General features: G+C 47.8%; 1 protein-coding gene across 1 annotated transcript in view; it reads right to left on the reverse strand.

Moving 5' to 3' along the window:
- Positions 1-13,175, reverse strand: part of NWD1 (NACHT and WD repeat domain containing 1) — a 122,942-nt gene that overhangs the window by 89,801 nt on the left and 19,966 nt on the right. Inside the window, exon 2 of the mRNA XM_029614195.1 lies at positions 5,281-5,366. Within this exon, the coding sequence (XP_029470055.1) occupies positions 5,281-5,364 (84 nt within the window). The 5' untranslated portion in view covers positions 5,365-5,366. The remainder of the gene's footprint in view (positions 1-5,280; positions 5,367-13,175) is intronic.

Genomic DNA, 13,175 nt, shown 5'->3' on the forward strand with positions numbered 1-13,175 from the left:
AAAAAAAAGTACAGTCAGCGAAGGAAAAGGAAAATCAAAAAAGGAATTGGGAAAGGAGGCAGGAGAAGCCAGAAGAAAGGAAAGGAGAGAAGGCAGTATGAAGCAGAGGAAAAGCAAAGGTAAAAGGTTTCAAGTTTCAATTTAAATATCTGATTATATGCCTTTGGACATTTTTAATTATTTTGTCTTTTTTTTTTTTTTATTAATTCTAGCAGTCTGAATGTGCATTATAGAGTTTCTTCCCAGGGCTGGAATGAGCCACGTGGCAAACTGCAAGGTGTGGCAACATCGCCCTCTGCTGCCTCATCTCTTGTCCTCTCCCAGCACCTCTTCCCTTGCTGCAGCAGCTCCCTAGCTCCTCACTGCCATGCTGGATCAGGCTGTGAGGAGAGGCACACTCACAATTGCATTACAGCAATGTGGGCCCCGCCGCCTTCTGAGCATGCTTCCAAAATACGAGGAAGAAATGGGGCCACGTGGCACCTGCGTTCTGGCACCTGGCAAGTGCCCAGTGTATATTTGAGGCACTTAGAAAATGTGTTAGCGGTGGTGGAGGTCCTAGGGGAGGGAGAGGAGGGGATGTCTCAGCAGCATTGGGGTCCCAGCGGAAGGCATCAGAAGTGGGGGAGCAGTGGCGAAGCCAGAACTGATTTTTTGGGTGGACACAAGGTTAAAATGGGTGGGCTGTAGGCATGCAGGTCTGAGCCCTACTAGTTGTACTCTTATTGATAAATAATGCCTTAGCATGCACCCTACAGTGGATATCTAAGTAGTCTACAACAGCCATTATGCATCATGCATAAAACTTTACAATTTTTTACCTCAATTAGTTCAAGAGTTTACCAGCATTAAAAATTCCTTATTAAGCTGTATTAATTAATGTTATATTTATTGCAGTTTATAAATGCACAATAATATGTAAAAACAAATAAAACAAACATCAGATCCAATCAATCATGTAATAAAACAAATATTAGTGTAGTCTTTCATGAATCCTCTTTGCAGAAAGACAGAGATCATTATAACTACAATAAAATAGCAATAATCATAATAATTTTCAAAACAGGTGCAGAGCAGAGCTAGGACAGTTCACATTACAACCAACAGGAAAAAAAATCATATTCTGGTGTCACCTCAGCAAAAAATATCCCTCCACTGCTAAACATTTTGTGAAATAACACAAACTCCTGCAAAAAAAGAGACATCTAGAACCTTGCCATACTATACAGTCACAGCACTGACTCGCTCAGGACTCAAATAACAGTAACCTTATGAAAAAGCAGTAATGCAAATACTACACCAGGCCCTAGAACATCATCTACTGGAGTAACAGAACAAGCTAGACTACTACAGAGAAACTACAGCTAGCAGAAATACTGCACTTCAGACACACACAGGCAAAACAGAGACCAACCCTTACATAATATAGAAATAAGAAATAATATACAAATTAGAATTAGAAACATGCAGACAAAAACAAAATAGAAAGCCTGAGAAACTAGACTCTGATCAGTGGAATACTGAAGAAAGAACAAACTATAAAAATATAAGAAATGCTCATTCCCAAAGATGGCATACTCCAACTGCTAAAATCTCAAAATATTTTTTTTTACTTTTGTCTGATCTCTGCATTTTCCTAATCTGTTTGTCCCAGTCTCTTTTTTCCTATTTTTCCTGTTAGTCTTTTCCTAATTCCTGTTCAGTTACTCTTCTATTTCTGTTTCTTCTTTCTCCTCCTGTCATCTTCCCTCCCTCTCTCCCTCCCTTACACACATGCACACTCCTGCTTTCTCTCACAGACTCCTTCACACACACACAAGCTCTTACTCTCATATGTTCTCTCTCAGGGCCAGTGCTAGCTTTTTTGCTGCCTTGTGCAAACAAATCCTAGGCTGCTCCACATCCCCAATTCATTCAGGGCCTGATTTTAAAAAGCATTTACTCGAGTAAAAACCAGGTTTACTGGAGTAAATTCACTTTACTTGAGTAAGTGGGTTTTTGAAAATTGCTACAATATATGCCATTGACTTGTCTATAGGATTTACTCACATAAGTGCACTTTACTTGAGTAAATGGCTTTTGAAAATTGCTACAATAGTAGCTACATTTACGCATGTAACTCCTTTTGAAAATTACCCCCTCAGTGTCTGTCCTGGGCCTGTCAAATAAAACCCAGCTCTCTACTGCAATCTATATTTTTAAAAACTGACATGGATAGGGAAGTTGTGTTAGATACCCTAGGTAAACCTTACAGCCTTGCACACACAACACCCACCTCCACTTACTTCCACACCATTTACAGTCACACATAATTCAATTTTGCATTTATAACAAATTTTATATGACAAAGAACATTCAAAAGTACAATCTTCTAAGGCAAAAATGTTTCTTACAACTTGCATATTATATTTACATGCTCTACTGTGGTGCCAACTAGAAAATTCTGCAAAAAAGACACTTGCAACTCCTGTGGAATTGAACCTTTTGTAATGCATGTTGGGTATGGTCTTGGCCATCAGAAAGCCATAAATAAATGAAATTATCATTACAATATAGTAACCCTCCCATACCAAACAACTCTAATAACTTTATCTATGAAAAGGCAACACTGCACACATTACATCACACCCTAGAACACCAATAAAACTCTTATTAGGAAACCAGGCTGCTATAGATCCTTTCACAGAAATTACATGCCAGCAAAATACCTCACTTCGGTCACATATGCAGAACACAGAGAGACCCTGACCAAATACAGAATAAAGAGATCAGAAAGTATAAGCAGAAATGTCCTGAGAAGAAGTGAACTGGAACTCACAACAAGCCAACCTCTATATGCAGAGCAACAGTGGAAACACAGAAACATTATCAATCTTCATAAAACATTAAATAAATTCAAGAAATATAAAACAATCATAATAAAATCATATTCATAAAAATACATATTTCTAACCAGTTAATGACTAGATTATCAAAAATTTCCCAAACACCAATAAAATATTTCAAAACATCTGATGAATAAAAAATCCAATAATTAAAAATATTCTATTCCCCCCCCCCCCCAAAAAAAAATTAAATATTTCAAAAGAGTAGAAACATCAAATTACACCCAATAATTAAAAATAATAATAATTAAAAATCTCCTGCTCTCCATACCTCGGATCTTTTGATTTCCAGTCACCCTGAGATTGTCGTGGATTGGGGGTGGTAGGGCTGCACAAATGTTATCGTTTCTCTCATACACATGCACAATAACATTCATTCTCTCACACACACACAAGCTCCCTGTCCCTCACATTCACAGATACATTATGTGTGTGTTTGTGCATGCCTGTGAAAGCCTATATGTGACACATAGGCTCTCACAGGCACACAAACATACAGAAACACAAACACAAGCACCCAGGCTCTCATACAGACATATTCACAAGCACACAGGCTCTCACACGGTCACACTCGCACACACATACATGCTCTCACACAAACACACACTGCTCCTGTTGTCATTGGGCCATTGTGGGATGAGTTCCACCATGGCCCCACGGGCCTGCTGTTGCCTTTGCACCATGGTGGTATGAACTCTATCATGGCCCCACGGACTTCCTGTTGTCTTCGAGCCATGATGGGAAGAGCTCCACCATGGCCCACCAGTCTTCCTGCTTGTTAGCAGAGGGAACAGAAGCTGTGGGCGCCCATGGGAAAAGTTGTGTGCAGGCACATGGACAGGCACACAAGGGAATACTGAGCTTCTCATTTTCAGCTGCCGGCGGGTTGAGTTCCGTCAGTGGCCTCTCTCCTTCTTTGGACGTCGGTGGGTTAGGCTTCCCCGGTGGCCCTGTGGCCTCTCCTGCTGCCGCCGGCTTGCCACACCCCTCCCGTGTGTGCCACCCCATGCAATTGCATGGTATGCATATCTGGTCACGCCGGGCCTGCTCTCTCTCTCACACACACACACACACACACACAGAGGCTCATGCTTTCTCTCACAGACCCTCTCACACACACAAGCTCTCACTCTCATATGTCTCACATACAGACACACAAACAAGTCCTCACTCTCACATGCTCTCCCACAAACACAAACTCTCACGCTTTCACACATATCTCCATGCTCCCATTCTCACACACAAACCCAGGCTTCCATTGTTGCAACACACAGACATACACCCAAGCTTCCATTCTCACACACACACACAGATGCACACCCAGGCTCCCATTCTTTCTTTCACACACACACACAGGCTTCCTTGCTCTCTCTCATATATACACAGGCTCCCATTATCTTTTTCACACACTCACACAGGCTCCCATTCTCTCTATCTCACACACACATACACACTCACACAGGTTAAAATTATCAAACACCCACGCATTCTTACACACACATACAACCAGGCTCTCATTTTCATCCACATACACACACACTTACAAACAAGGCTCCCATTCTCACACACACACACACACACCCAAACCCAAGCTCCCATTCTCATCCACACATATACATACACACACACACACACAATCAGGTTCCCATTCTCACCCCCACACATACAAACTTACCCAAGCTCCTATTTTTACACATACACCCAGACTCCCATTCACACACATCCATTCAGGCTCCTATTCTCACCCCCCCCCCCCCACACACACACACAGGCTTCCATTCTCACACACAGGGTCTCTTCTTTACTGCTACAGGTATGGTCTCCCACGATGGCTTTGCTGCTGAGGCCCGCTTCTTCACCACCACAGGGATGGGATCCCATGATGGTTTTGCTCCAACAGGCCTCTTCCGGTGGCAAACAACCCTGATTGAGTGGGCCGGAGCCCAAAGTAAGTGGGCCACACCCCAGCCAAGACTATCTATGGCTATACTACTGTGGGGGAGAGGGGAGGCTGGGCAACATCAGCTCACTAAATCGGAGCCAGTTGGTAACTCTGTTGTCAAGGCTGATCTGGGTCAAGCAGCAGCACCACCACAGTTAGAGTTGCCACCTCACTGCTAGGTCAATGGAAGAAGCTGATCCAGTCTCTCTTTTGCCTCTTGTCATGCAGGGATTTGTAGTTGTGATTTTCTTAGAGGCAATCAATGGAAAAAATATCAGAATTACAACTCCCTGCATGCCATGGGGCAAAACCAGGTCTGGCTAAGCCTATTAGTCTGACCTAGGGTAAGGTGGTAGCCCTACACAGAGTGATGCTTTATAATGAGACTCTTGCTTTGTTCTGGCTTTAATCAGTAGAAGAGCCATGCCCAAAGATAATTGCATCTGGCTGTACCTCAAATAGCAAGCCGTGTTTCTGACAGAAAGCCTGGACCTCTGGGTATGCCTTCTCAAGGAGCATGTTTCTCTCCTCAGCCATGTCTGAAAGAAGCAAAATGCACAGATTAGCTCAGCAGAAGCAAATTTCTTAGGAATAGATACAAGTATTTAGTGCTTGGAGGTTTATGAGAATAAGCATAAAGCACCTGTTAACACCCATGCACTTGCAGGTTATTAGCTTCCCTTCTCTTAGAATTGATTTTCCCTCTTTTTTTGACCAAGAACGCTTTTTTTTTATGGGGAAATTTAGACTTGTCTCCTTTTTCCCTCACCACCTCTTTTGAGTGTGGGTTTGTCTGCACCTCTCTGGGCCAGGATCAGTGCTATCTATGCCACACCTATCCCTTAGCATGCTGGGATTTGTAGTCTGGCTTTTTCCCATCGGTGTAATAGGACTACAAACCCCTGGGTGCTTTAGAATAAGAGCTGAAAAATCAACCGGATCATCTCAGAATTACAAGTTCATTGAGGTGGGTCATAGGTACTTGTAAATGTATTCCTTAATCTTTGAAGAAGAGGCTGAATTGATATATCTATATATATGCTTGGATTTCTATGTAGTTATTGCTTTCTGTGCATGAAAATTGATTTAATTACTGTTACATTATGCTTATTCATATATTAATGATGAACAATATCAGTCTGTATTTGTGAAAACAGTGCAATTTTAATATAATTTGTATTTATTCTAAAAACTTGCAATGGAAATCAGAAAAGTAAAATACAATAGGACTTCAACCGAATAATGTTACAATAATAAAATCTCTACGAATGCACCCATGCCCACACCACCAAGGACACCCAGGTAGCGATTTACCTGCAAAGGTTGAGCTGATGAAGACTCTCACCAGATTACAGTGTTTAGCAGGGAGGGCGACAGCCTTGCCCTGGAGGAGCTGCCTGCGGGTGTCCGGGCTGACAGTGGCAGCTGTCATCCTTGGTCCTTACTGTCGCACTGACACACACAGTCAAAGTCACATTGATGCACATGGTCACACACTATCACATTGATGCACACAAACACACTGGCACATGCTTTTATGCACTGATACATGCAGATGCATGCTGACACAGCAGAGCACACTATCACACAATCATGCACCGACACACTCGCCCAGTGTCACTGACACATGCACTATGACACCAATACATACAAATGCACACTGGCAGTCTGGCACAGACCAGCGCACTATTATGCACTGACACAGACACACGGTTACACTCATCCACACTGAGAAAGTCCCACGCAGCCACGCTCTGTTACACAGGATCACAGGCACACACTCTCACACACTGACAGACATGCCATCACACTCTGTCACACTGTGCTCCCTTTTCCATGTATTTCCTTTCTCATAGAAGAATCACTGGAAGATGTTCCCATTTGAACCAAATAATGTGAAACGTGCTCAAACGTTTTGTCCAAGTCAATCTTCTTATGTCTTCTGACCTCTTTCTCTCATTCTTGTTAAGGTATTCAAACCCTACGCTGGAAAACAAAACAGCCACCAGAGCGTCTTTTTTCTCAATTGCTAGAACCGAAGGTGTGTTTCAGTTCCCAGACCAGGTTTTCTCATTCAAAAGCAATTTCTCTGTAACAGATCCACTCGTAGGAAACCCAAATCTGTCTGCTGAAAATCCCAGCGCACCCTTCTTTCTGCCAGCCACTGTGGAGGTGAGGCAATAAAGGTGCTTCTCCAGTCCACAGTTGTGCTGCCAGGCTCCAAGTTCATGATCACACAACCGGGCAGTGAGCGAATGTCTGTTTCTTCTCTCCTGGGAGCCTGGGGATCTCTATAACAACAGCAGGGTGTCACCATATAGCAGCAGCTCTCCTGGGGGGCTCCAGCATTCACTGACTCACCAAGCAGCTATTAGGAACTTAGACTCCTGTTTGTGCACATTTGCTAACCAGGTAATAGGACACTGCACCTGACAATACTGCTCCCACAGGCTCCCGGCCCACGGAATTTCTCTCACTAGAGCCAAGAAGCGTCATCCTGCAATATGTTTGTACCTAAGCCACCTATCTTTCTTGCCCCCCACCCCCTCTCCTTGGGATTTCACAGGCTCATAAGAACATGCCATACTGAGTCAGACCAAGGGTCCATTAAGCCCAGCATCCTGTTTCCAACAGTGGCCAATCCAGGCCATAAGAACCTGGCAAGTACCCAAACATTAAATAAATCTCAAGCTGCTATTGCTTATTAATTAATAGCAGTTTATGAATTTTTCCTCTAGGAACTTATTCAAACCTTTTTTAGACCCATTTACACTAACTGCTGTAACCACATCCTCTGGCAATGAATTCCAGAGCTTAACTATAGTTAAGCTTGTTGCGGTTCTGGCCACGAGCACCGCGGCCAGGCCCTTACCTCTGGGCTCCCGGACCTGCTCCCACTTCCGGAGGCCTAGTTGGCGGCCTGTTTGGCGGCGTCCCCACTGGGGCTGCGCCGCCGCGAAGTTCCCCATGGATGCCCTGCTTCTAGACGCGCGCACGCCACTTGGGCGCTTTCTAGGCTGTTTCCCGCCAGAGGTGACTCCGCCCAATTCCTGACTTCAGACATCGCGGCCTTGATAAGCTGGCCGCGGACGTCCAGTCTTTGCCTTGCAACGGGTTTGCCTCCCGGTTCCCTGTTGCGCTGTGCCCCGGAGTGACCTGCCTTGCTACGTCGCTCCGTTCCTGCTACAGTACCTGCTTGGTTCCTGTCATCCTGCTACAGTACCTGCCTGGTTCCAGCACCCGTGTCTTGCTACAGTTCCTGCCTGGTTCCAGTACCCGAGTCTTGCTGCAGTTCCTGCCTGGTTCCAGTACCCGAACCCAGTTACAGTATTGCTACTGTCCTAGTCTGGTTCCAGTTTCCTGTCCTGATCCACAACCCGCCTAAGTCTCAGCGGCCCGGCCCCTATGGGCTCCTCCCGGGGGGGATTCGGCTTCCAAGGGTGAAGCCGCCTAAGTCCCAGTGGTTGGGCTCCTACGGGGTCCTCCCGGGGGAGTACCAGCTTCCAGGGTGAAGAGCATCTACGTCCCGCCTGAACATCTGCCTCCCGGCCTGCTACTCACTAGAGACATTGACCATCTTTCCCAGTCTCCAGCAGGTCGGCCCAAGGGTCCACTAAACTGAGACTCCCATAACAGATTGCAAGGCCATGGACTCGGCGGATGCACCCGCTCCCTCGGATCTGCCCGGGATGGCCCGGCAGATGCTACAGCACCAGAACTGCATTGATACTTTGGCAGCTACGGTGGAACAGCTATCCTCGCGCCTGGAGTCCTTGCCTCCCGCTGGCAGGGCCCCCGAGGGTCACAGCTCATCTGTGACTCAGCTACCGGCACCCTCCCGCTACGCTGGTGACTTAAGGATCTGCCATGGCTTTTTGAACCAATGTTTTATACGGTTCTCCCTGTTGCCCCGGCAGTTCCCCTCGGATGCGGTGAAAGTGGCATATATCCTGTCCCTGCTTGATGGAAAAGCCTTAATATGGGCTTCTCCCCTTTGGGAAAACAATGATTCTTCACTAACGGATTTACAACAGTTCATCACGAACTTTCGCCAGGCCTTTGATGAGCCCGCCCGAGTAGCCACGGCTACATCTGACCTGTTGCAACTTCGTCAGGGGGCTCGCTCCTTGGCAGATTATGCTATGGAGTTTTGGACTTTAGCCCAAGAAGTAGGTTGGCAAGATGGTAGTCTTAAAGCCATCTTCTTGGAAGGCCTCTCCGGACGCATAAAGGATGAAATTGCTGCTCGAGATCTGCCGGAGGACCTCAACGCCTTGATAGAAATGGCTGCCCGCATTGATCGCCGCCTACAGCAACGGGCCAAGGAGCAGCACTCCTCCCGCCATAGTCCGGCTCGTGGGCCGAGACCTGAGCCCTCTCCTAAAACTTCTCGTCAAGAGGCTCCCACCTGCGAACCTATGCAGCTGGGACGGGCCCCACTTTCTGCTGAAGAAAGGCAACGTCGCCGTTCGTTGAAGTTGTGTTTATATTGTGGTCAGAAGGGCCACTTCTTGGCACGCTGCCAGGAGTGTGCGGAAAACGCCAAAGCCTAGGAGGTCGGGAGGAGCTCCTCCTAGGCTGTGCTACAGCTCCTCAGTGTACCGTCCCTGTTACCCTGGAATATCCCGGAGACTCCTTTGAGATGATGGCGTTCCTGGATTCTGGAGTCGGAGGTAATTTCATCCTGCAGGACTTAGTCTCCCAGTTGCGAATCCCTACGCATAGATGGGAGGTCCTGTTATGAATTACCTCTATCCAGGGAACACTCCTTCCAGGACTTGTCCAGATGTCCACGGCACCCATTACTGTCCGCACCGGGGCGACCCATTCGGAGGAGATAGCTTTCCTAGTGTTGGATAAGGCTGTCCACCATGTGGTGCTAGGGTTGCCATGGTTACAGAAACACTCACCCACGATTCAGTGGGATTCCCTACAGATTGTCAAATAGAGTCCTTTTTGCCTAGCTAATTGTATGAAAGTGCCTAAGATTCCCGCACTTCCGTTGTTGCACTCTGCCTTAGGCCCTCCTGCACCTTATGAGGACTTTATGGACGTATTTTCCAAGACCAAGGCAGAGATCCTTCCGCAGCATCGCCGTATGACTGCGCTATAGGCTTGCTACCTGGTACTATGCCCCCCCCCCCCGAGGAAGGGTATATCCCTTATTGTTACCTGAGACCCGGGCCATGTCCGAGTACATTTCAGAGAATTTGGCCAAGGGGTTTATTCGCCCGTCCAAGTCACCTGCAGGGGCAGGCTTCTTTTTTGTCAGCAAGAAGGACGGCTCACTGAGGCTGTGTATAGACTATTGAGGCCTAAATTCTATTACCCAAGCGAGGACCGTTACCCACTTCCGTTGATCCCGGAGCTCCTAGATCGGCTTCAGGGAGTGAAGATTTTTCACAAAGTTGGACTTACGAGGACGCGTACAAACTTAGTCAGAATCCGTCCCGGAGATGAGGTGGAAAACCGTGTTTTTAATACCCGAGACGGGCATTACGAGTATCTTGTGATGCCTTTTGGCTTTATGTAATGCCCCGGCGGTGTTCCAGCACCTGATGAATGAGGTGTTACGGGACCTTCTGAACACCTGCGTAACCGTTTACCTCGACGATGTGTTAATCTACTCCCAGGATTTGCCGTCACACCGTCAGCATGTCCGTCAAGTGCTCCAAATACTTAGGGAGCACGGTCTGTACGCGAAACTGGAAAACTGTAGCTTTGAGAAGACGTCCCTGCCGTTCCTAGGCTACATAGTCTCCGCAGCAGGCTTCCAAATGGATCCTGAGAAAGTGGCGGCTAATAAGAATTGGCCCCGGCTGAGGGGTCTTAAAGCTTTGCAACGCTTCCTCGGCTTTTCCAATTTCTACCGTCACTTTATTCCTAATTATTCTCGTATTGTGGCCCCGTTGACTGCCCTCACCTGAAAAGGGGCTAACGCGGTGGATTGGCCTGCTTCTGCCTGCCAAGCTTTTGAGGCCCTTAAGGAAGCCTTCTTGTTAGACACCTGCCTTCGTCATCCGGATCCCAGCCGGCCCTTTGTGGTGGAGGTTGATGCCTCCAATGTGGCCGTGGGGGCCATACTGAGCCAGTACTCTGATTCTGGACAATTAATGCCCTGTTCATATTTCTCAAAGAAATTCTCCCCGGCAGAGAGCAACTACTGTGTTGGTGACAAAGAGTTGCTAGCCGTGAAACTTGCCCTGGAGGAATGGAGACAGTGGTTGGAAGGAGCCAACCATCCAGTTCCGATTTACACTGATCACAAAAATCTAGCATTCTTGAAGCAAGCCCAACGCCTGAATCCAAGACAAGCCCGGTGGTCGCTGTTTTTTGATCGGTTTGACTTTACCTTACGCTATCGACCCGGCTCTAAGAACATTCGAGCTGACGTGCTCCTCTGAGGTCGAAGAGACTCCTGACACACCTCAGTATATTTTGGATCCTGTGAAAGTAAGTCTTGCAGCAACCTTAGTGTCTTCCCAAGGGAAGACAGTCGTTCCACATCGCTCCCGGAGAGAGCAGTTCTCACTTGGGCCATGACTCCCTCATGGGGGGACATGCTGGCTGGAAAGGGACTTTAGACTTGTTAAACCGATTCTACTGGTGGCCAACGGTGAGACAAGACGTCCAAGCCTTTGAGGGTTCATGCCCTACCTGTGCTGTTCAAAAGCCGCTCATTGGGAAGCCCAGGGGCCTGTTGCAACCATTGCCCATCCTGGTGGAGCCTTGGACACATACCTCCACCGATTTCGTCGTGGACCTTCCCATCTCAGGAGGGAATTCTGTCATTTGGGTAACCGTGGACCGATTTTCCAAGATGGCGCACTTTGTCCCTTTGCCAAACCTACCTTCGGCACCTGATTTGGCTGGCCTGTTTGCTCAGCATATCTTTAAACTTCACGGTCTCCCGCAGGATATAGTCTCCGATCGAGGACCACAGTTTACAGCTCGTTATTGGAAAGCCTATGCAACGCTTCAATGTGCAACTTAGTCTTTCGTTCTGCGTTCCATCCTCAAAGTAATGGGCAAACGGAATGAACACAATCGAACCCTGGAAGACTTTTCTCCGTGCCTTTGTGAATGAACGACAAGATAATTGGGCCAAGCTACTCCCGTGGGCGGAGTTTTCGTATAATAATCACACGCATGCTGCAACTGGAAGTTCGTCTTTCCTTGTTGTTTATGGGAAGCAACTTCGACCGCCCCTACCTTCGCCGGAACCGAGTGCACTCCCGGCAGTGCAACTTTCAGCCCGCCAGCTTAGTTCCTTGTGGATCTCTACCCAGGAAAAGATTCATAAAGCTGCCCTGTCTGCCAAGAATTGGGTGGATAGGCATCGTCAGCCAGCACCCATCTTCCTCCCAGGAGACCGTGTCTGGCTTAGTACCAGAAATCTACAGCTACGTATTCCGTCTCGAAGACTAGCTCTGAAATTCTGTGGGCCTTTTTGAGTCGCCGAACGAGTGGGAGCAGTCTCATACCATCTACGCCTACCCTCCTCCATGCGCATACATGACGTGTTCCATGCGTCATTGCTGAAGCCTCTTGTGTTATCCAGATACCACTCCCGAGCTCCTCAACCATCGGATCCTTCAGTACCGGACAAGGTTACGTACCAAGTACATGAAGTCTTGGATGTCTGATTCCATCAACGCCGATGGGAATACTTGCTTGCCTGGGAGGGTTGCGGACCCGAGGATAATTCTTGGGAACTGGCCCGTAACATCCTCGACAAGGACTTATTATGGCAGTTCCATCTGGACCACCCAAGTAAATCCGGACCGGCTAAGAGGGGGCGTAAGAGGGGAGGTACTGTTGCGGTTCTGGCTGCGAGCACCGCAGCCAGGCCCTTACCTCCGGGCTCCCGGACATGCTCCCGCTTCTGGAGGCCTGGTTGGTGGCCTGTTTGGTGGCGTCCCCGCTGGGGCTGCGCCGCCGCGAAGTTCCCCATGGATGCCCTGCTTCTAGGCATGCGCGCCTGCCACTTGGGTGCTTTTCTATGCCATTTCCTGCCAGAGGTGACTCCGCCCAATTCCTGACGTCAGACGCTGCAGCCTTGATAAGCTGGCCGCGGACATCCAGTCTTTGCCTTGCAACGGGTTTGCCTCCCGGTTCCCTGTTGCGCCATGCCCCGAGTGACCTGCCTTGCTACGTCACTACGTTCCTGCTACAGTACCTGCTTGGTTCCTAGTTGCTTGCTACAGTATCTGCTTGGTTCCTGTTTACCTGCTACAGTACCTGCTTGGTTCCTGCTGTCCTGCTACAGTTCCTGCCTGGTTCCAGCACCCGAGTCTTGCTACAGTTCCTGCCTGGTTCCAGTACCCGAGTCTTGCTGCAGTTCCTGC

The sequence above is a fragment of the Rhinatrema bivittatum genome, chromosome 8 (assembly GCF_901001135.1).
Source record: "Rhinatrema bivittatum chromosome 8, aRhiBiv1.1, whole genome shotgun sequence".
NCBI classification, from domain to species: domain Eukaryota; kingdom Metazoa; phylum Chordata; class Amphibia; order Gymnophiona; family Rhinatrematidae; genus Rhinatrema; species Rhinatrema bivittatum.